General features: G+C 40.9%; 1 protein-coding gene across 1 annotated transcript in view; it reads right to left on the reverse strand.

Moving 5' to 3' along the window:
* Positions 1 to 21,025, reverse strand: part of LOC124555693 (MAP kinase-activated protein kinase 2) — a 103,670-nt gene that overhangs the window by 76,831 nt on the left and 5,814 nt on the right. The window contains exon 2 of the mRNA XM_047129696.1: positions 17,843 to 17,982. Coding sequence (XP_046985652.1) covers positions 17,843 to 17,982 — 140 coding nt within the window. The remainder of the gene's footprint in view (positions 1 to 17,842; positions 17,983 to 21,025) is intronic.

Consider the following 21,025-nt stretch of genomic DNA (forward strand, 5'->3'; position numbering starts at 1 on the left):
TAGCACACACACAGGTGACAGACATCAGAAGGTTTTAACCGTATTTCAAGAACTAGACCTGTTAATGGCGAATTTTCCAGGGTTGTTTTAGACATGCCACAATAGGTTGACAAGTAGTGAACACAATATAATTACATTAACAACAAACAATAAAAAGACATTTCTTGAGGAAAGATTTTGCTTTTGCAAAAGCGAAATGAAACAAGTTACACGTAACAAAATCTCACATCTACAGAATATCCTGCAGTAGAGACCCAAAAGAGCATCCACACAATGCCTTATTATGTTCAATTCTGGGCATGTGATTCATATTTAAAGCAATGCAAGCACATATGTGCATGTGCAATCTGTTTGAAATGTGTCATGGCACATTGCTTCATGTGTTCGGTAGGAATCTCATACGCTATATAGCAAACAAAAGGAACTTTTAGTAAGTTGGTGCCCAAGAGTGTTTCGTTGTGTAGTGTGTTACGGCTATATTTTCAGGTAATTTATGTGCAAGTTGTCTGTTGATTCTGTTAGAATGCAAGCTGAAATTTGTAGGTGATTACAGACAAAAAAAGGTCATAAGGAACTCTGTATCTCAAGTACATTTGAAGAAAAATTTGGGATGTGATGCCCTGAGCACCAAGTATAGGGTTGACTAAAAATAAAAGTCACTGTTCATTTTAATGTAAAAAATATGTTAAGTCCCAGAGAAGGAAAACTATTGACACAGCCTACAAATTTCTGAAAAGTGCATGTGCAAAAATGGACTAACACACAACCTTTAATGGCTAATAGCACAAAGATCAAAGAGCTTGAACTGAAAAAAGTGCCATAGGACATCAAGGACGCAAACACGAGGGCACACTGAAAAGTAATGCCTCTGAATTTTTTATTCTGTTTTCAATATCAGTTAAGGTATTACATATAATGCATATTACTCAGTCAATTTTCCTGCTTTGCTGACAGAAATTTCAACCTTCCACCACTAGAGGGCTCCAAATTTTAGTGTAAAACATGGTAATGTGTAACATAACTATGTTGGTACATGAAAAGATACTCAAAAATGCGAAGCACGAATTCAAATAGTTCATCCACTAACGGGGCAGCTCCTCCTCCAGCATGACAATGCCAGACCACATGTGTGCTGCAACATCTGGAACAATCCGCTGCCTTGAGTTCACTGTCACTGATCATCCTCAAAACAATCCCGACTTCGCCCTGTCTGATTTTCACCTGTTTTCAAAACTGAAACAACATCTTCAAACACTTCACTTTGAAAGTGATGAAGTGGTGCAAGCAGAGGTGAGGATGTGGCTCCATCAACAAAGTCAAACATTCTACAGTGGTGGTATCAACAAATTAGTTTCTCAACAACAGAAATGTATTCATCATCTGGTTGACTATGTTGACAAATAAATATGTAGACATGAAGAATATTGCTTTAGAATGTTAATAATATTTGTTTCATTTAAAAGGCTTTAAAAGTTTACACATAAAATATTCAGAGGCATTACTATTCAGCATGCCTTCATATAAGTGTAGAATAGGTTACATCTATTGATGTGGATTCTGTGGTCTATGACATACATCAATTTGTTGAGTCCAAAGATGTTAAACTAAAATCCTTTTTGAGTGAAGTTACATACACAATTCTTTATAAAATAAAATAAAAATTATGTAATGAAAGCCAACTAACCTTTACATAATGACAAAGAACATCCCTCAAATATTTCACAGTTTCAGGAATGATAAATGAAGTGCTTTGTTTCAAAATGTGAAATAGTTCAGATTCATATACAAGTTGTAAATAATGAAATGTTATTGCCAGTCTCATTGCTATAAGAAATGAATTATGCAAAATAGTATCTTGTCTACAGATACAAGTTCTAGGTTTCAAAAGCAGAAAATGAAAATCTTGCTGTGACATTCTTCTGAAATTTGCAAACAAAAAGTCATGATCACTTTGTATTTCACACAGTACAGTACCTTTGTTATTTTGATTATGTTTTATCCATAATCACCTGTGTGTTTTCTTTTTCTGTCACCTTTCATTACAATAAATGCAACACAAACTGCTGAGATAAGAAATGGGTGCGTAGAAGACTGATACAACAACCACGCAATGGTTGAACATGAGTGTGCATGTATGTACAGCAAATTGTTTCCACTAAATTTTGTGGATGTTCTTTTTTCCCACGCATATGCCCTTACGCATGAGGGAAAGAGGCAGTGTGTGGTCATACAATAAGTACAGAAGCCCTACAAGAAATAGTAAAAAATTAGCAACTCTTATGTATACCCAGAACTGCTATCACATCATTAACAAAGATTCTGTGGTCATCTGAATCAATGAATTTTAGATGGCAAATAACGTGAGTTATTAGGGACAACCACAGATCAAAATGTCACCCCCCCCCCCCCCCCCCCGCCTCTCCAGCAAAAGAAGCCTGACTGACAAAATATAGCAATCTCAAGTTCCAATACCAAGATCTGCTTGGTCAGCACAGACAGACACAATGAAAAAGCTACCTTAGAAACCTGTTAAAGACTGGTGTGTGACGTGTACCATACAAAATACTGACAGGTAAAAATCCAAACTCCAGTGCTTCTGCCCACAATGAAAACTAATGGTGGATCAATGACCTGTGGATGGAGAAAGACAACAAATCACCTTATCAAACAGTGCAGAGGTGCACTGCTGGTTCATACTGTCCAGTGGGTGCAACATTTCGGCAATCATACATGTTGCCATCATCAGGTGCACTGATGAAATGACCTCCTGGGGACACACAGCCAACTTTTACCCCCTCTCCATGTAACTCATTATATACATGGTCTGTCCTTAGTGCACGTGTTGGTGGCTGCATAGGCATTCACGTTGACACTTGTGGCAAGTAACGCCCAGCAGGTCACCCTGATTGCAGTGGCATCGGTGTGGTTACTCCATTCGCCCTAGCCACAAAAATGTTGTGTCTGTTGAGAGTCTTCTTAATTAAACCTAGAGTTGGTCCCCAAGTCTTGCTGAGATTATGGACGCAGTCCCGGTGGATAAGACTGTCCCTGGTGCATATTTTGATTGCACCTCTAATGACACTGTCCCAGTATTATGAAGTTTGAGTTAAAATCCTGATCCATTTTTATTCAGTCACATCAGTCTCTGACAAACAGTTATCTGTGACAGCAAACTTTATTGGATACATTAGTAGTGTGCGCCACTGGTGTTCTCAACATCGATATTCAGTGGTGCATACTGTTTGTCCAATATATGTCTTGCCATACTGGCGCAGTATCTGATGTACCCTGGCTTTCCATATATCAAGGTGATCTGTGATGCTCCCCAATAATGCCAGTGTTTTATTGGGTGGGCAAAAGGCTGTTCTTACTTAGTGCTTCTTCAGCATGTGCTCGATTTTTCCCACTACTGTGCTGGTGTACAGTATAAAGATCATAGCTGCATCCTTCTAACTTTGCCCGTCTCCACTGGTCGTACTGTAGTGGTAGGGCACCAAGCACACTTAATATACCATTTCGCGTAACCGATTTTCTGGAACACCATTCTGAGGTGTTCCAGTTCCTCAGGGAGACACTCTGCATCTGAGATGGTGTGTGTTCTGAGCATCCCAGTCCTCTGCACAAAGCGGGCAGCTGTCCGCACACTAGCACAGTGTGCGTTTTCTTCCCATACACAGTGTGGTCCAGGGTCCTTCCACACTTATCATTATGACATCCAGGAATGGTAGTTTTCCCTCTGCCTCAATCTTCATAGTGAACCTGATGTTGAAGTGTGTGGGGTTTAGGTGTGAGAGGAAGTCATGGAGTTTGTTTCCTCCATGGAGGCAGATGACTAATATGTCATCCACATATCAGGAAAAGCAAGTGGGTTTCCATTTAGATTACTTCCAATACTTCTTCCTCGAAGTGCTCCATATACAGATCTGCAACCACAGACAAAAGTGCCAGTCTCACTGTCTATTTATAGTCTTATCCATTAAACAGAAAATACGTGGAGGTCAGGAATGGCTGAAAAAATTGGTAGCCTTAAAGTCAACTTTCTGACAAATGAGTTCTAATGACTCTCGTAGAAGAACCCCGATGAATAGCGAAATATCAAAGCTCACAAGGGTGTCACAGGCCTACAGCCTGCAGCTTTTGAAGCATTTCACGAAATCTACATATGTGCATATGTGGTGTGGGCATTTATCAACGTAAGGGCTTAGCACATCATTCGGGTATTTTGCCAGCAATCATTTAGGAGCCCTAATGTTGCTAACAATAGGATGTAACAGCAACCCCACTTCGTGTATCTTAGAGAGTCCGTGGAAGTCTTGGACGCACAGGTTCTGGTGGTAACCTTTCTTGATATCCCCTCAGGAAAATCTCAATCCTTGAAAAGTGCACTGGGTTTGTTTTCAACCTTCTTGGTGGGGTCAGCATTGGTCTCCCTGGAGGAGCAGTCATCTAGCAGGCCCTGCGTCTTCCGAGTGTTGTCCTTGTGGGTTGGGACAACCATAGCATTGCCTTTGTCAGTATGTAAGACAACAATGTATTAGATCCTGATTGCCAATTCTCTCTGTTGGTGATGTTTGACATGTCTAATCACCAAAATATTGTGCCCACTGGATACTATGGATCGGCAGTACACGTGTGGACTGTTCGTTCAACTAATATGCAGCAGAAACTGGAGAATCACAACAATATATCTGTTTGGAAAAGTCTTCACAGTTGATGACCCCGATGCTATCAACTGCACAGACAGATTGTATATGCGTTACACACTGAATACACTAATACTTTGGTAACTACACTGTTTACTCAATAAGTAGTAGCCATAACCATAATAAAACTGAAAAAAAAGGCTCCAGGGCCAGACAACATTCATGCTGACATTCTAAATGTGTAAATTGTTCCATATCCAAACAGATTGCTTAATGATTCATTAATAATGGGTGGGTCCCTGTCAACTGGAAATTAGCAAAGATTTTAATAGTCAAAAAGTCTGAATACAAAGGTCCAGCTATAGGCCAATGTGTCTGATTAATACAACTGCATAGTTCTGGTAAAGACCCCTGTGTGACATTACAGCCCGGTCTTCAAGGGCTTAACAAGTGCCTTGGGTTTAGGAAAGGGAAAATATTGAAGGTACACAAAACAAGGTGCTCAAAACAACAAACAAATACATAATTGTAATATTAACTGACATTGCTCGAGCCTTCCACAATTTATGATGATCCACATAGTTTGTGCAGATGTGAGAATAGGAACTTCACTGACTATTACTACATTTTTGCATTTACTGTAGAAGTACAATTGTGGCACATGCAGCCAGAATGCAAAAAGTAATCAAAAGCACTACCAAGGGGTGTCCACAGGGTCCTATTTGCAGGTCAATGTTTTGTAATTTGGAAATCAAACCTTTTTTGCAGTACTCTGAAGAAGATGACAACATCGATTGGCTGGTAATACATGTTGATGAAATCTCGGCTGTGGAGGGAATGGCAAATGGGGTCCACTCACAGATCCAGTGATGATATGCAGACAACAAACTAACCAGTCCCACAGAAAACTACACACCTCTTAAAAGTTCAACTACCCATGTGTGGAAATCCCACAGAACACTTCCATTCCCAAACAATTACACCAATTACACCCAGGAAGCTAGCTGGTTGGAAAGCATAACTTCAGACAACACATTCACGCAATTGCACAAAAAGCACATAACATTATGCACAAAATTGCGCACACATCCCAGCTAACTACAAACTACTACTGTATTCAATGAGGACATACCATGATGCCACTTTTATGGCCATCATACACTTTGCAGAAAATGTCTGAGCGCACAGACTTAAGGTGTGTGCAGAACAGGCAAATCCTGCGTCATACACTCCTTAGAGTCAAAGGGGCTTGGGCATAACATCAACCAATGCTCTGCTAGCGATCTGCGTTACCTACCCAGTAGACATAGTAAGATACTGTGCAGTCCCCTGCTGTGCGTATAAAGGGGATTTAACGGAAGTTCAACAAATAACAGAACAAAGATTAACAAATAAGTCCAACTCCTGAACTGGAAGGTGAACTCAAGCCCCAGCCCAGGTATGGAATATTACTTAATGAAGCATGGTCAATACCTGTGCAGATTCTGGAGCCTTTCTATTTTTCAGTTTTATTATGGTTATAGCTACTACTTCTTGAGTAAACAGTGTAGTTACCAATGCTACTTGCTTAGTGTGCAATGGCATGAATGTGTTGTGTGAAGTTATGCTTTACATCCAGCTAGTGTCCTGGGTATCATTTTAACTGCATCTTCAATAATGGAATTAGGAGACCTATAGTGAGAAATTGATTCCTACATGAAGATCTAGGATATCACAACATCAGTTCTTGACATGAAGAAGACAACTACACCTGTATCCCAACACTTACCAAATATCCCCGCCACTCCCCCCAATCCTAACTGGTATAATCAGAGCAGCAGTGGAAGTGATAGCATGAACGCAAACATGAGTGACAACATGCTAACGAGTTCAACTAATGTTGTGGAAGGCACAGATAGGGATTATGCAAATGTGATTGTTGTATTAAGGAACGTGCATCTGCAACTTGCATAACAGTGCCACACTAGATAGACATGCAGTATCATATCAGCCCTGCACTATTACAAATATCCAGTTTCTTATACACTTTAGCAGCAGTGAGTAGAAGCTGCTCATCAGAGGGTGGTGCAAGATATATCAAACAATGTATTGGCTGTTGGCTTCTGTCCCAGGATCTTCGGCCAATGTTTTTTTAATGCATGTTGGTGAATTTTATCATGTAGTTTGTCTCTCACAGCACTTACTCCACCATGACTGATATCTCCAACTGTCCCCACCTGCAATATCGTTTATGTTAGATGAACCTGGTAATGATGGACTGTCCTATCATTTCACAAAGACTTTTCCACATGTACACAGTATGTGGCATCTTTCCAGCATTGGGAGTTAGTCATTTGTTATCTTCTTGGTTAGTTAGTCTTCACATCATGTTTGTGCAACATACAGTCAGTTCTGTCCATCACCCTGGGGATGGGGGGCAGTGAGACCATACCTGCCATTTTCTCTTCCAATATGTCACTTCTCTGTGTGTTGGGTATCATTACACTTCTTATTAATGGGTGGAGTACCCATTTCCCCTCAGTTTAGAGCACATTCCAGGAAAGACTGACACTTAATAGACTCTGAAATAAATTAAAACTTGGACCAAACATCCCGATTTTGATGTTGCTTCTTTTTTTGCCAAAGAACCATTCAATGACACCTGGAACATACTGGGTCCAACTTGCCAGAGGACAGTACGAAACTGTTCCACGCATGTCTTACCATGGGCTAGTTTATGTGGAATGGCAATTTATATGAACAGCTGAAAAGTGTCAATTAGGTACTCTACTTTGTCTGGCAGTTGACAATTTCTTCATGGACGATATAGAATGACAGGCACTGGACGTGGCACCCTATAGACCCGAGGTGTGGTACGGGTATGTTGAAGACACCTTTGACATCTGGAGATGTGGTGAGGAACAGTTTGGTAACATCCTGAGACATATGAACAGTCTCCAAGTCACCATCAGATTTACTCTGGAGGTGAGAAAGAATAAACAGCTACCGTTTTTAGATGTGCTGGTTATGAGAAAAAAAAGGAACATTTAATAAGTTTGTATCAAGCTCAACAGTTGCACCATCTGGGAAATGAAATGTAACACTTCAAAAGTTTTGTGACGAGCAATGGGTATTTTATCAGTTGCGTAAGAAGTGGCATGAAACCTAGCACCTGTGCAAGTATCATGCCCACCGAAGAAATGCTGAGTGTGGTTTTTCTGCCATCCATCCCCAGGAGAGCAGACAGAATTGATGGTATGTTGTGTAAACACAGCATAAAGACAAACAAAGATGATCAAAGAGTGTCTCAGATGAGAAAAAGAAGAAAAAGGACAAAAGGGAAACACTCGCAATGTCGGAAATATACCATATGTGGAAAAGTATGTGGGAATGACCGGACAATCCATTAATACCATGATCGTCCAACAAACAGTACTGAAGGTTCAGACAGGTGGAGAAATTGGCCATGGTACAGCATGCACTGTATAGGACCGACAGAGCATACAATAAAACTCATCGACACGCAGGTTATCACTCTGGAGAAAAGCTACAATGCCCGTTAGCTCAGGAATGCCATAGAAATTCACAAACATGACAACAGTGGAGGAAGCCTCAAGGTAAACAGATCCTGGATTCCTGTACTGCGGCAAATGACCATTGCAGGTAACATAGAGAGAAACACATTGGTAATGACCAGGGGCAGGCCCACGGACATTGGCATGGCAGGTACATATTACCTCATGGCACGTACACATTACCTCAAGTCACAAGCTTGACTCCACTCCACCACCAGCAATGGAGGATGTATCTTCAATAATGCCAGCTACTAATGTTGACAAAATATCAGAAAAATCATTAAGCATCTGTTGAAGATCCCGAGACAAAGGTCAACATTCAATAGGTCGAGAGGAGGCCACAAAAACCTCGACAATTTTTTAATACATCAAACATAATACAAAACTGAAATAATCTCAAGGCTTTTGAGGCTTTTTTGTACACCCAGAATTTTAACAGTTACCAGTGAGATACAACAGTAACACGCTCCAACCCAAAAGAGCAAGTATATAATGTGACTGTCTTCCCTGTAACTATCCTCACTGCCCTTAATGCTTGGATAGGGACTGCAACTGCTGTGTTCGGATGCAGGCTGAGTTGGCATCCCTTCGCTCCCAGCTTCAGGCAGTGTTGGCTTCGGTCACACAGCTTGAGGCTGTTGCCAATGGGCATCACTGTGGGGGTCCGGATGGGGGTTTGTCGGGGACGGCCAGCTCGTCCCACGCATCCCCTGATCGGACTACGACTGTGGTTGCTCGGGATACTGCCCGCATTGAGGCTGATCCCTCACCTGTGGTAGAGTGGGAAGTTGTCTCAAGGTGTGGCAGGGGGCGAAAGACATTCCGGAGGGCTGAACGGAAAGCCTCTCCAGTTTGTCTGACAAACCGGTTTCAGGCTCTGTCTCAGGCTGATACTGATCTTCGGCCTGACATGGCTGCTTGTCCTGTTCCAGAGGTTGCCCCTCAGTCTGCAAGATCCGGGCAGTCGCAGAGGGTGGGCTTACTGGTAGTTGGGAGCTCCAACGTCAGGCGCGTAATGGGGCCCCTTAGGGAAATGGCAGCAAGAGAGGGGAAGAAAACCAATGTGCACTCCGTGTGCATACCGGGGGGAGTCATTCCAGATGTGGAAAGGGTCCTTCCGGATGCCATGAAGGGTACAGGGTGCACCCATCTGCAGGTGGTCGCTCATGTCGGCACCAACGATGTGTGTCGCTATGGATCGGAGGAAATCCTCTCTGGCTTCCGGCGGCTATCTGATTTGGTGAAGACTGCCAGTCTCGCTAGCGGGATGAAAGCAGAGCTCACCATCTGCAGCATCGTCGACAGGACTGACTGTGGACCTTTGGCACAGAGCCGCGTGGAGGGTCTGAATCAGAGGCTGAGACGGTTCTGCGACCTTGTGGGTTGCAGATTCCTCGACTTGCGCCATAGGGTGGTGGGGTTTCGGGTTCCACTGGATAGGTCAGGAGTCCACTACACGCAACAAGCGGCTACACGGGTAGCAGGGGTTGTGTGGCGTGGGCTGGGCGGTTTTTTAGGTTAGATGGCCTTGGGCAAGTACAGAAAGGGCAACAGCCTCAACGGGTGCGGGGCAAAGTCAGGACATGCGGGGACCAAGCAGCAATCGGTATTGTAATTGTCAACTGTCGAAGCTGCGTTGGTAAAGTACCAGAACTTCAAGCACTGATAGAAAGCACCGAAGCTGAAATCGTTATAGGTACAGAAAGCTGGCTTAAGCCAGAGATAAATTCTGCCGAAATTTTTACAAAGGTACAGACGGTGTTTAGAAAGGATAGATTGCATGCAACCGGTGGTGGAGTGTTCGTCGCTGTTAGTAGTAGTTTATCCTGTAGTGAAGTAGAAGTGGATAGTTCCTGTGAATTATTATGGGTGGAGGTTACACTCAACAACCGAACTAGGTTAATAATTGGCTCCTTTTACCGACCTCCCGACTCAGCAGCATTAGTGGCAGAACAACTGAGAGAAAATTTGGAATACATTTCACATAAATTTTCTCAGCATGTTATAGTCTTAGGTGGAGATTTCAATTTACCAGATATTGACTGGGACACTCAGATGTTTAGGACGGGTGGTAGGGACAGAGCATCGAGTGACATTATACTGAATGCACTATCCGAAAATTACCTCTAGCAATTAAACAGAGAACCGACTCGTGGAGATAACATCTTGGACCTACTGATAACAAACAGACCCGAACTTTTCGACTCTGTATGTACAGAACAGGGAATCAGATATCATAAGGCCGTTGCAGCATCCCTGAATATGGAAGTTAATAGGAATATAAAAAAAGGGAGGAAGGTTTATCTGCTTAGCAAGAGTAATAGAAGGCAGATTTCAGACTACCTAACAGATCAAAAAGAAAATTTCTGTTCCGACACTGACAATGTTGAGTGTTTATGGAAAAAGTTCAAGGCAATCGTAAAATGCGTTTTAGACAGGTACGTGCCGAGTAAAACTGTGAGGGACGGGAAAAACCCACCGTGGTACAACAGCAAAGTTAGGAAACTACTGCGAAAGCAAAGAGAGCTTCACTCCAAGTTTAAACGCAGCCAAAACCTCTCAGACAAACAGAAGCTAAAAGATGCCAAAGTTAGCGTAAGGAGGGCTATGCTTGAAGCGTTCAGTGAATTCGAAAGTAAAATTCTATGTACAGACTTGACAGAAAATCTTAGGAAGTTCTGGTCTTAAGTTAAATCAGTAAGTGGCTCGAAACAGCAAATCCAGACACTACGGAATGATGATGGCATTGAAACAGAGGATGACACGCGTAAAGCTGAAATACTAAACACCTTTTTCCAAAGCTGTTTCACAGAGGAAGACCGCACTGCAGTTCCTTCTCTAAATCCTCGCACAAACGAAAAAATGGCTGACATCGAAATAAGTGTCCAAGGAATAGAAAAGCAACTGGAATCACTCAATAGAGGTAAGTCCACTGGACCTGACGGGATACCAATTCGATTCTACACAGAGTACGCGAAAGAACTTGCCCCCCCTTCTAACAGCCGTGTACCACAAGTCTCTAGAGGAATGGAGGGTTCCAAATGATTGGAAAAGAGCACAGATAGTCCCAGTCTTCAAGAAGGGTCGTCGAGCAGATGCGCAAAACTATAGACCTATATCTCTGACGTCGATCTGTTGTAGAATTTTAGAACATGTTTTTTGCTCAAGTATCATGTCATTTTTGGAAACCCAGAATCTACTCTGTAGGAATCAACATGGATCCCGGAAACAGCGATCGTGTGAGACCCAACTCACTTTATTTGTTCATGAGACCCAGAAAATATTAGATACAGGCTCCCAGGTAGATGCTATTTTTCTTGACTTCCGGAAGGCATTCGATACAGTTCCGCACTGTCGCCTGATAAACAAAGTAAGAGCCTACGGAATATCAGACCAGCTGTGTGGCTGGATTGAAGAGTTTTTAGCAAACAGAACACAGCATGTTGTTATCAATGGAGAGACGTCTACAGACGTTAAAGTAACCTCTGGCGTGCCACAGGGGAGTGTTATGGGACCATTGCTTTTCACAATATATATAAATGACCTAGTAGATAGTGTCGGAAGTTCCATGCGGCTTTTCACGGATGATGCTGTAGTATACAGAGAAGTTGCAGCATTAGAAAATTGTAGCGAAATGCAGGAAGATCTGCAGCGGATAGGCACTTGGTGCAGGGAGTGGCAACTGACCCTTAACATAGACAAATGTAATGTATTGCGAATACATAGAAAGAAGGATCCTTTATTGTATGATTATATGATAGCGGAAGAAACACTGGTAGCAGTTACTTCTGTAAAATATCTGGGAGTATGCGTGCGGAACGATTTGAAGTGCAATGATCATATAAAATTAATTGTTGGTAAGGCGGGTACCAGGTTGAGATTCATTGGGAGAGTGCTTAGAAAATGTAGTCCATCAACAAAGGAGGTGGCTTACAAAACACTCGTTCGACCTATACTAGAGTATTGCTCATCAGTGTGGGATCCGTACCAGATCGGTCTGACGGAGGAGATAGAGAAGATCCAAAGAAGAGCGGCACGTTTCGTCACAGGGTTATTTGGTAACCGTGATAGCGCTACGGAGATGTTTAATAAACTCAAGTGGCAGACTCTGCAAGAGAGGCGCTCTGCATCGCGGTGTAGCTTGCTCGCCAGGTTTCGAGAGGGTGCGTTTCTGGATGAGGTATCGAATATATTGCTTCCCCCTACTTATACCTCCCGAGGAGATCACGAATGTAAAATTAGAGAGATTAGAGCGCGCACGGAGGCTTTCAGACAGTCGTTCTTCCCGCGAACCATACGCGACTGGAACAGGAAAGGGAGGTAATGACAGTGGCACGTAAAGTGCCCTCCGCCACACACCGTTGGGTGGCTTGCGGAGTATAAATGTAGATGTAGATGTATTTACAATTATGTTTATAAATGCACTACTAATTAGTAAATTTTAACAGTTAAATGTTCATTCTTCTTTTTAAATCTTCATTTTCTGGTGAATAAATATAAATTTAGTGATAAAATAATATATAGCACATTATTGATCGCATAAAAACACTTTTATTCATAAGTGGTGATTGGGTTCGACTTTATGTGGATCATCTTCAGACAGTACACTGTAATTTAGAGCGCAATGGAATAGGGGCAAATATTTAATGTAATGAACATTAAATTAAACATAAATTATATGATGTTATGCCCAGTACAGCATTCAGCCAGAAAAACTAATAACAGGTGGATCACGAAAGGTATAAGAATATCATGTAAGACTACGATATCACTCTATGAGCAGAGCATTAAAACACATGATACAAATGTCCACAATTATTTCAAATATTACAAGAAGATACTTCGTAAAGTAATATCTGAAGCAAAATGACTAGCAAATAAAGCATACATAAATGAGTCTCATAACAAATGTAAAGCAATGTGGGATATTGTCAGAAAAACTTTAGGAACTGACATCAAACAAAAAACACCGGAATATCTTCAGCACAATGGCCAACAAATAACGGACATCAAACATATCTGTCATACATTTAACAAACACTTTTCAGGAATAGCTAACAGCCTATCATTTGGTCGCTCTTCACCAACAAAATCCTATCCTCCAAAATGTATAAGATCTGACAAATCAATTTTTCTAATACCTGCGCCTTTGAAAGAGGTTCTGCTAACTATTAGGAATATGAAAAGTTCCCTCTCATCTGGCCTTGATGGTCTACCTGCCTATGTAATAAAACAGGTTGCCAATGAAATAATACAACCACTCTGCAACATAATCAACTGCTCAATGAATACTGGCATTTTCCCTCAAACTCTCAAAACCTCCAAGATTGTTACCTTTCTTGTGTAACGGAACTAACATGGAGTCAACAACTACCGACCCATATCCCTTCTTCCAACTGTGTCCAAAATAATTAAAAAAATTGTATATACCCGTATAATGTCCTTTCTTGTAAACAACTCCCTACTAACAGCACAGCAGTTTGGTTTTCGTAAAAATAAATCAATCAATAAGGCTCTCTTTTTGTTTACTGATGAGATAATAGAAGCATTTAATGAAAAACATTATGCTTCTGGACTTTTTATTGATCTGACAAAAGCATTTGATCTAGTCAACCACAGACTACTACTCCGCAAGCTGGATGCATATGGTATAAGAGTCTGTAATGACTGGTTCCAGTCATATCTATCAAACAGAGGGCAGCTGGTAGAAATAGCAACAAATGACGGAAGAACAGCCCATTCAGATACAATACCAGTCACATCAGGGGTCCCACAGGGTTCAACCTTAGGTCCCCTCCTCTTCCTTAGCTTCATTAATGATCTCCCAGAACACCTACCCTCAACAGTACCTGTTATTCGCCGATGATACAAACCTCCACTCTTGCAACATTTCTCCACACCAGGTTAGAGCTGACCTAGTTGACAGCAGTGAAAGGCTCCCATACTGCCTCTATGAAAAACTCCTACTTAATATGGAAAAAACAACTCATATGGTCTTCTGCCCATCAAACAACCATACAACACATATGGAACCACTAATTATGGACAAGAAAGTTATTGAACAAGTCAGTGAGACTAAATTCTTAGGTCTCTGGATAGATAACACACTGCAGTGGTATATCCACAGAGAGAAACTACTGTGTAAATTGAGTAGCCTGTGCTATGCCTTCAGAATTCTTAGCCGAAGCTGTGATGTGACCACCATTAAAACTGTATACTTTGCACTAGTGAACTCAGTCCTCTCATATGGCACTCCATTCTGGGGGGCAATAAATAGGAAAACATTCATTATGCAAAAGCGAATTGTCAAGGTCATGTTAAGATTGCCACTGCACACACCTACCAAACCAATCTTTAAAGAACTCTGAATATTACCTGCACCATGTATATACGTCTTAGAGACTGTTTCATTTGTCCGTAAGAATCTTCATCTCTTCAAAACAAATAATGACATTCATGATCATGACAAGCAACATTCATCTAGATAATCAGAGACTCAGTAAATGCCATGATGGTGAGAGGCAAATAGGCAGCATACTTTACAATAAATTACCTTGCTCAGTCAAGAATAATAAAAACTCTTTCAGGAAGAAAGTTAACAGTATATTGCTCCAGCATTGTTTTTATTCTGTTGCTGAATTTATGGAGACCAATATATGTCATGTGTAGCTTTAATTTAGTCTAATATGTCAATCTCAAATGACTGTAATGCAGATATGTATTTTATGTATTCTGTCATATAGTCAACGTAAAAAAAAGTATTATGCTTCAACAATTCATTGCTGTAACTTGTATCCCATGTCATGAACATGATTTCGTGGATAAATAAAATAAATATGTGGAGATAATTGTACGGAATGGGAACTGTAGATAAAACCCACTGATGTCAACTGCTTACTATGTGGCTGTGTCACGGAGTTAAGCAGCTGAAGCCTCATCTCTTACCCATCGCCCTACGACATCTTTAGCCAATGGAATACAACGTACATCATACATCATGAATATAAACCTATGCTGGGTATAATCACAAGTTATATCTAAGTAACAATTGATATGTTATACATTTAAAATTTTACATAATGTACCATTCAAATGGTTCAAATGGCTCTGAGCACTATGGGACTCTGAGGTCATCAGCCCCTAGAACTTAGAACTAGTTAAACCTAACTAACCTAAGGACATCACACACATCTACGCCCGAGGTAGGATTCAAACCTGCGACCATAGTGGTCGCGTGGTTCCAGACTGAAGCGCATAGATTAAAAAATCTAATTGACCAACCAAAGGCATCATGTTACTAGACTGCCCTCTGCAGGACTGTGTACACCAAAGATGGGCCGCGAGGGGTACCCACACAGTCAGCATTCAACATCAGTGTGGTATCCACAGTTCCTGCTTTGTGCCACCGTCTCTACATCACTGGGTGTGACATCACGTAATTTATGTTTAACTTAATGTTCATTACATCAAATGTTTCTCTCTTCTCAGTTGTATTCTTAAGTACAGAGTACGGTCTGAAGACGATCCACATCAGTTTGAAACCAGTCACCATATATGAATAAAAGTGTTTTTATGCAATCACGGCTGTTATATATATTTTATTACTAGTTCATTGCGATCACTGCTATTCCAAACATATTTATAAAGATTTCATGAAAATTTACTTCTCAAAATAGTAACCAAATGATGGAATAATTTGGCTATGAATTACACCCAGTAATAATTTCTAAAAATCTCAAACATATAAAATAGGTGTTAATCTATCTTCAACATATTTTATAATTAGCTTTGTAATGTGTGACCTCTGTTACATTCAATTTTAGCTTCGTATTCCTGTCATTACTGTGCATCTTTGCTTCCTTTCAATACTGAGCTCTAAGAGCCTTTTCTTGCCTTCCTGTTCTTTCCCCACAATGTAACATGTATAACTTTTCATCCTATTGTTCTTTCATTTCATCTTTAACTGCTACATCCATAAGATATGAACAGGATGATCCAAGCCTTTAGTGTAGAGGATCCTGAACTGAGTACTTTGATATTAGGGACTAATAGACAGAAGGGAATATTTAGACTGCCCGGTCACATTAATGTGACCATGACATCCAGTTGCAGTACTGGCATGCAAATTCCACCAATTGTGGCTGAACCAGGTGCCTGCTGCAGAGACTCATATGCATTGACATTTGCTGAACAGTCACTGAAGAGTACTGTTGGTAGTTCCTTAGTTCATCTGGGCAGTTAGTTGCTGAACAGCTGCATGTCTATTCACCAGTACACATCTCCGCAGCTGTTGTTCACCCCCGTCATCTATGGCCCACTGGGCACCACAGTGCCACATTTGGATAGCACCATTTTGCCATGCAAGGTATACTTCAACCGTGGCAGCACACAAACAGTTCATAGACTTATTCGTTTAGGAAATGCTTCCACCCTTGGTCTGAAAGCCAACAATCATGCTCTTTTGGACATCAGATACGTCTCTCTGTTTATGACTTACAACAGCTGAAATTGTTTTCCACATCCCTTTGACACGCTTCATTTACCCTCAACTGCTAGTGCTGCCGTCTGCCACTTGATTGGTTACTGCCACTGATGTCTAATGTAGGGACTGGTCACATTAATGTAAATGGACTGCAGTTCTTTTTCTGACAAACAATTTGCAACTTACAGCAATACAATGACCATGAATCTCACTCAATGCATGCATCACAAAATAATCTATTGACAGAACTAAACTGTGCATTTAAAATCATATGGCCTCATTGGTTGCAGAGGTTGTTAATGAAGAAGTTGCAAATAATGCACCACCAGCACTTTCTAAACAGTATTGTTCAAAATGTGCATTTTGCATTAAAGTTGATAGGTGCATACTGGTGAATTTCCTCTCACATTGTCAAGTAACATTCTAGTGTGAAAATAATTTCTTTGTTGAGAAACTTGGCCCACTTCCTGTGACATGAAAAACCCAATTTCTATTCACAGTGATGGACTTTTTACAGTTACAATGATGCCAGTTGAGAAACTTTTATCTGTACATTTGCCCGTCTTTCTGTGCATTACACACAGCTACATCATACGTTAAATGCCTGTCTACAACTTCTTGTAATGTGAAACACTCCACCTTCAAAAGTCAGTCATGAACTGAAAACAATAGTAAAATCAGTACCACCAGTGTTGACGCAGAAGGCAGTTGTTTGTTACAAAATATAAGCAGTTTATAAACACGTGATCCATGCACGTTGCTAGTCTAGACAGCGTATTGCCTAAAAATTCATTTCTAAGAATTTATTTATTGTAAGTAATGATCCGTCATCCTCTGCAAATATGAGAGGTTTTGAACAGTAGTGCTGTTGACAAGATGACTCTTACATATGCTGTTATTTATATATATTTGACGATGCTGGTGCTGATTTTGCGTTTAACATTAGACGATGCCACTATGGCTGCAGTGCATTGGGATATGTTTTTATAAAATAGATCTGAAGATGGTCATTATAGACCAAAACCGGTAGTCTGATGACAAAAAAATTTGTGACCATAGACGTAAAGTAAAGGAAATTTAAATGTTAAGAAGTTCCTCTATTTGTGAGGTAACAAAGAAACAGCTGAGGAGAGTAACAAAACAATTTCAGCAGACAGACTCACCACTCCATAACAACAAGAAGGCACTTGTTTCCACTGTAACTGTTCTCATAAACATCAATTATATGCACAATATGCCGACAGTTGCTGGCCCTCCAATGCAAATCGACCTCCCGCCTTGCCTTCGTATTGTCATGCAGCACCTTTAACAAAAAAAATAAGTAAGCAAATAAATAAATAAGGAAACATACACTTCCCTACAGTAAAAACAAAATTTCACCATTTTTCCAAGAAATTTTACTTCAAAGCATGGCAGTATCACATGCTTGGCCTGACATTTATGGCATCTGCAGATAGCAAAAATAAATTTGTTTAACATATGAGACAGAAGCTTCTCAAAACATATTTGATATGTGAATGTAAGTTTAAATCCGAAATAACTATTCAGCAAACTTTCCCTATGACAACATAATCAGTTCCACCATTCCACAAAGCCATAATACATTCCTATAACAGCAAGGGGAAAAAACCTGTCTGGACATGAATGCACACACCCATATTTGTGTGTGTGTGTGTGTGTGTGTGTGTGTGTGTGTGTGTGTGTGTGTGTGTGTGTGTGTGTGTTCAATAAAACAAGTTTTAGCAAGTGGCCAGAGCAGCAGAAGACACTTGGATAGCTACCGACAAGAAAATATTTGGGCTAATATTTTTGGAGCCTTCTATTTAGAGTGGGAAGTGAGAACACCGAAGCACAGCTACAAAGGAGCTCCTAGACTAACAGTGAGCAACGAGGAGTGTTCCCCACACAATTTCTGAAAGAAAACTGTGCACCGAAGGAGAGGTGTGGTTATCCAACTCGTCAAAGTTGTCTAAAAATAAAAGTATTTATGTTAACAAAAACAAGTACGCATGTAGCTCAGCAACAAGAATCAAAATGATCAGTACAATTAAAAAGGGCTGAAGGACTACATGAGATAAAAATGTGGGCAGCCAATCTGATCTTTTGTGATATCATACAACGCAGAAGACGAAACAAACCCCCTCCCCCTCGGCTAGTCCTGCTGCAGGAATTCAGCTTCTGCACCCAAGAAGCAGTCCCCTAATCAATGTAGAATACTATGCTTGCCTCAAAATGGTAAAAAACAGTTGATGAGCCCATAGTGAAAAACTTCAAATGAGAACCTACTCTCTCAGATAAAATGCAAAACCAGATTCATCATTTGGATGTAGTCACATAACAGCAGAGGCAATGAATCCTAAAGTTTCAGTGTCTGCTGAAAAGCAAGGAAGTTGAGGCACTCTTAACGGGACACGAGCCACTGACGATCATCTCACCTGAAGGCATGTGCGCCCTCTTGCTTGGTTCATCACCTGTACAGTTCTTAAGAGTGTTTTTGCAGGTTAGGAAATTTTTGTGAGGTCAAGTGCATAGGCACACCAAGACCGACGGTACCACAGCTTCCAAAGTCCATCAATGACTATCAGATTAAGGCTCACACTTAACATGGACCCCTGTGAGACTATTCTCCTGTGCACGAAGTATGCCGTTGAACGGACCGACTGATAACAATGCACAACAACTTAAGAGAGAAAATTCCAATTAAAAATCTGGAAAGATGAAAGGAAGGTTAGAGTTCAAAGTCCTGCCAACAGCAAGGCCACTGGAGACTAAACGCAACCTTGGATTATAAAAGGATGGGGAAGGAAACCAGCCATGCCCTTTTCAAAGACCTCGAGCAATTTAGGGAAATCATAAAAAACCTGAATCACAGAGTGCTGAGGAGTTCTCATTCATAGAAAGGAGTATTACATCATTAGAGCTGTTGTGTAGGAATGTAAGATGGAGGGGTAGCTGCCTAATGCCCATTTCGGATGTTCGAGTGCGGTGTGCCACAAAGTGTTCTGTAAAACTGTCACCATGAACTTTGCCTGCTCAAAGGATACTACGAATACTGATTGCTAGTTGATAGCCAAAGATACAACCTAATTTGACTCACATCTATTTACAAAAAATACAAAAGGGCATAGTTATCTATGGTAGCGACATATCTTTCCCAACATTCCTTCTTTGATACTGTATGAGAGTGAGTTAATGTGCCCGAGCACAGTATCTTTTAAAAGCAATGAACTTATATAGAGATGAGTGGCACTTCTGTCACTGGAACACCAATCTGCTATCTCTGATTGCTTCGGCATTTTCCCCGACTCCTCCATGGGAGTAACATCCAACGCGGTGTTCCCAAGGAAAGTGGCAAAGTTAATTCTATGGTGAGCACTCGGTCAGCTAACAGTGTTGGGGGAGGACATGAAAATCATGAAATGATCACTCTTGCATAGGTCTTTGTGTATCCCCTACTGTGACAATGTACACGTCGAGAGATACAAATCAAGAGATTGATGACAGAATTTGTTTCATGTGCCATACAAAAATAAGTTAAGAGTGCTGCTGTTGAACAAACTTAAGTGAATATCTGTGATAACTTGTTCCATAAGAGTGCCTTGATCAGGTGTTTTACCATTACCCCAAGACCGGGTTGTGGGCACTGAAATCACCCAGGAGGAAGAAACGCTGAAGGTAGCTAACAGATCAGGCTAGCTATCTCTTGATATGTCATCTCCCTATCTGGAGGATGAGAGAGATTACAGAGAGTAAAATCAATAGCTGTCTGTGTGTGTGAACAGCCACAGCCTCTAATGTTGTACTGAGTGGTGCTTTACACTAAAAGTTCCTGCATGTGTAAGTGTACAGATACCACCTGATGCTCATTCTGGGCCAGCTCTATTTTTGAAATAGGTACAGTGATGATGTAGGGTAATGGAATATAATTCAAGGAACAGTTTCCAGAAGGGCACAATATTTCTGGGCATAATGATAGTAGCTGTCCAAGTTCTCCTAGGTGGTGAAATTAAACATTAAAGTTTAACTGGATGATGCCTGTAGATGTACCCAGGAGTGGATTAGATGGGATGGTATGGGACTGAACTGACAGGTTTAAGGGACCAAATTACTGTTTCATTGATCCCTCCACTCTGCGAACGTCAAATTTTTAAAATTATTAAAATTATTCTAAAAATTAGATGGAAGGACAAAACAACCATTATGTTTGTATGGAATTGAAAAAAAATGGAAGGAGAGGATGAAACCATCCATAAAGGATAGATAAAGTACTGTAAGATGGGAGAAGTATGCAAGGAGACAACAGCTGAATATTTTCTGTGGCATTTCAAGTAGCAAGAGGCACACCT

Source organism: Schistocerca americana, chromosome X, assembly GCF_021461395.2.
Source record: "Schistocerca americana isolate TAMUIC-IGC-003095 chromosome X, iqSchAmer2.1, whole genome shotgun sequence".
NCBI classification, from domain to species: Eukaryota; Metazoa; Arthropoda; class Insecta; order Orthoptera; family Acrididae; genus Schistocerca; species Schistocerca americana.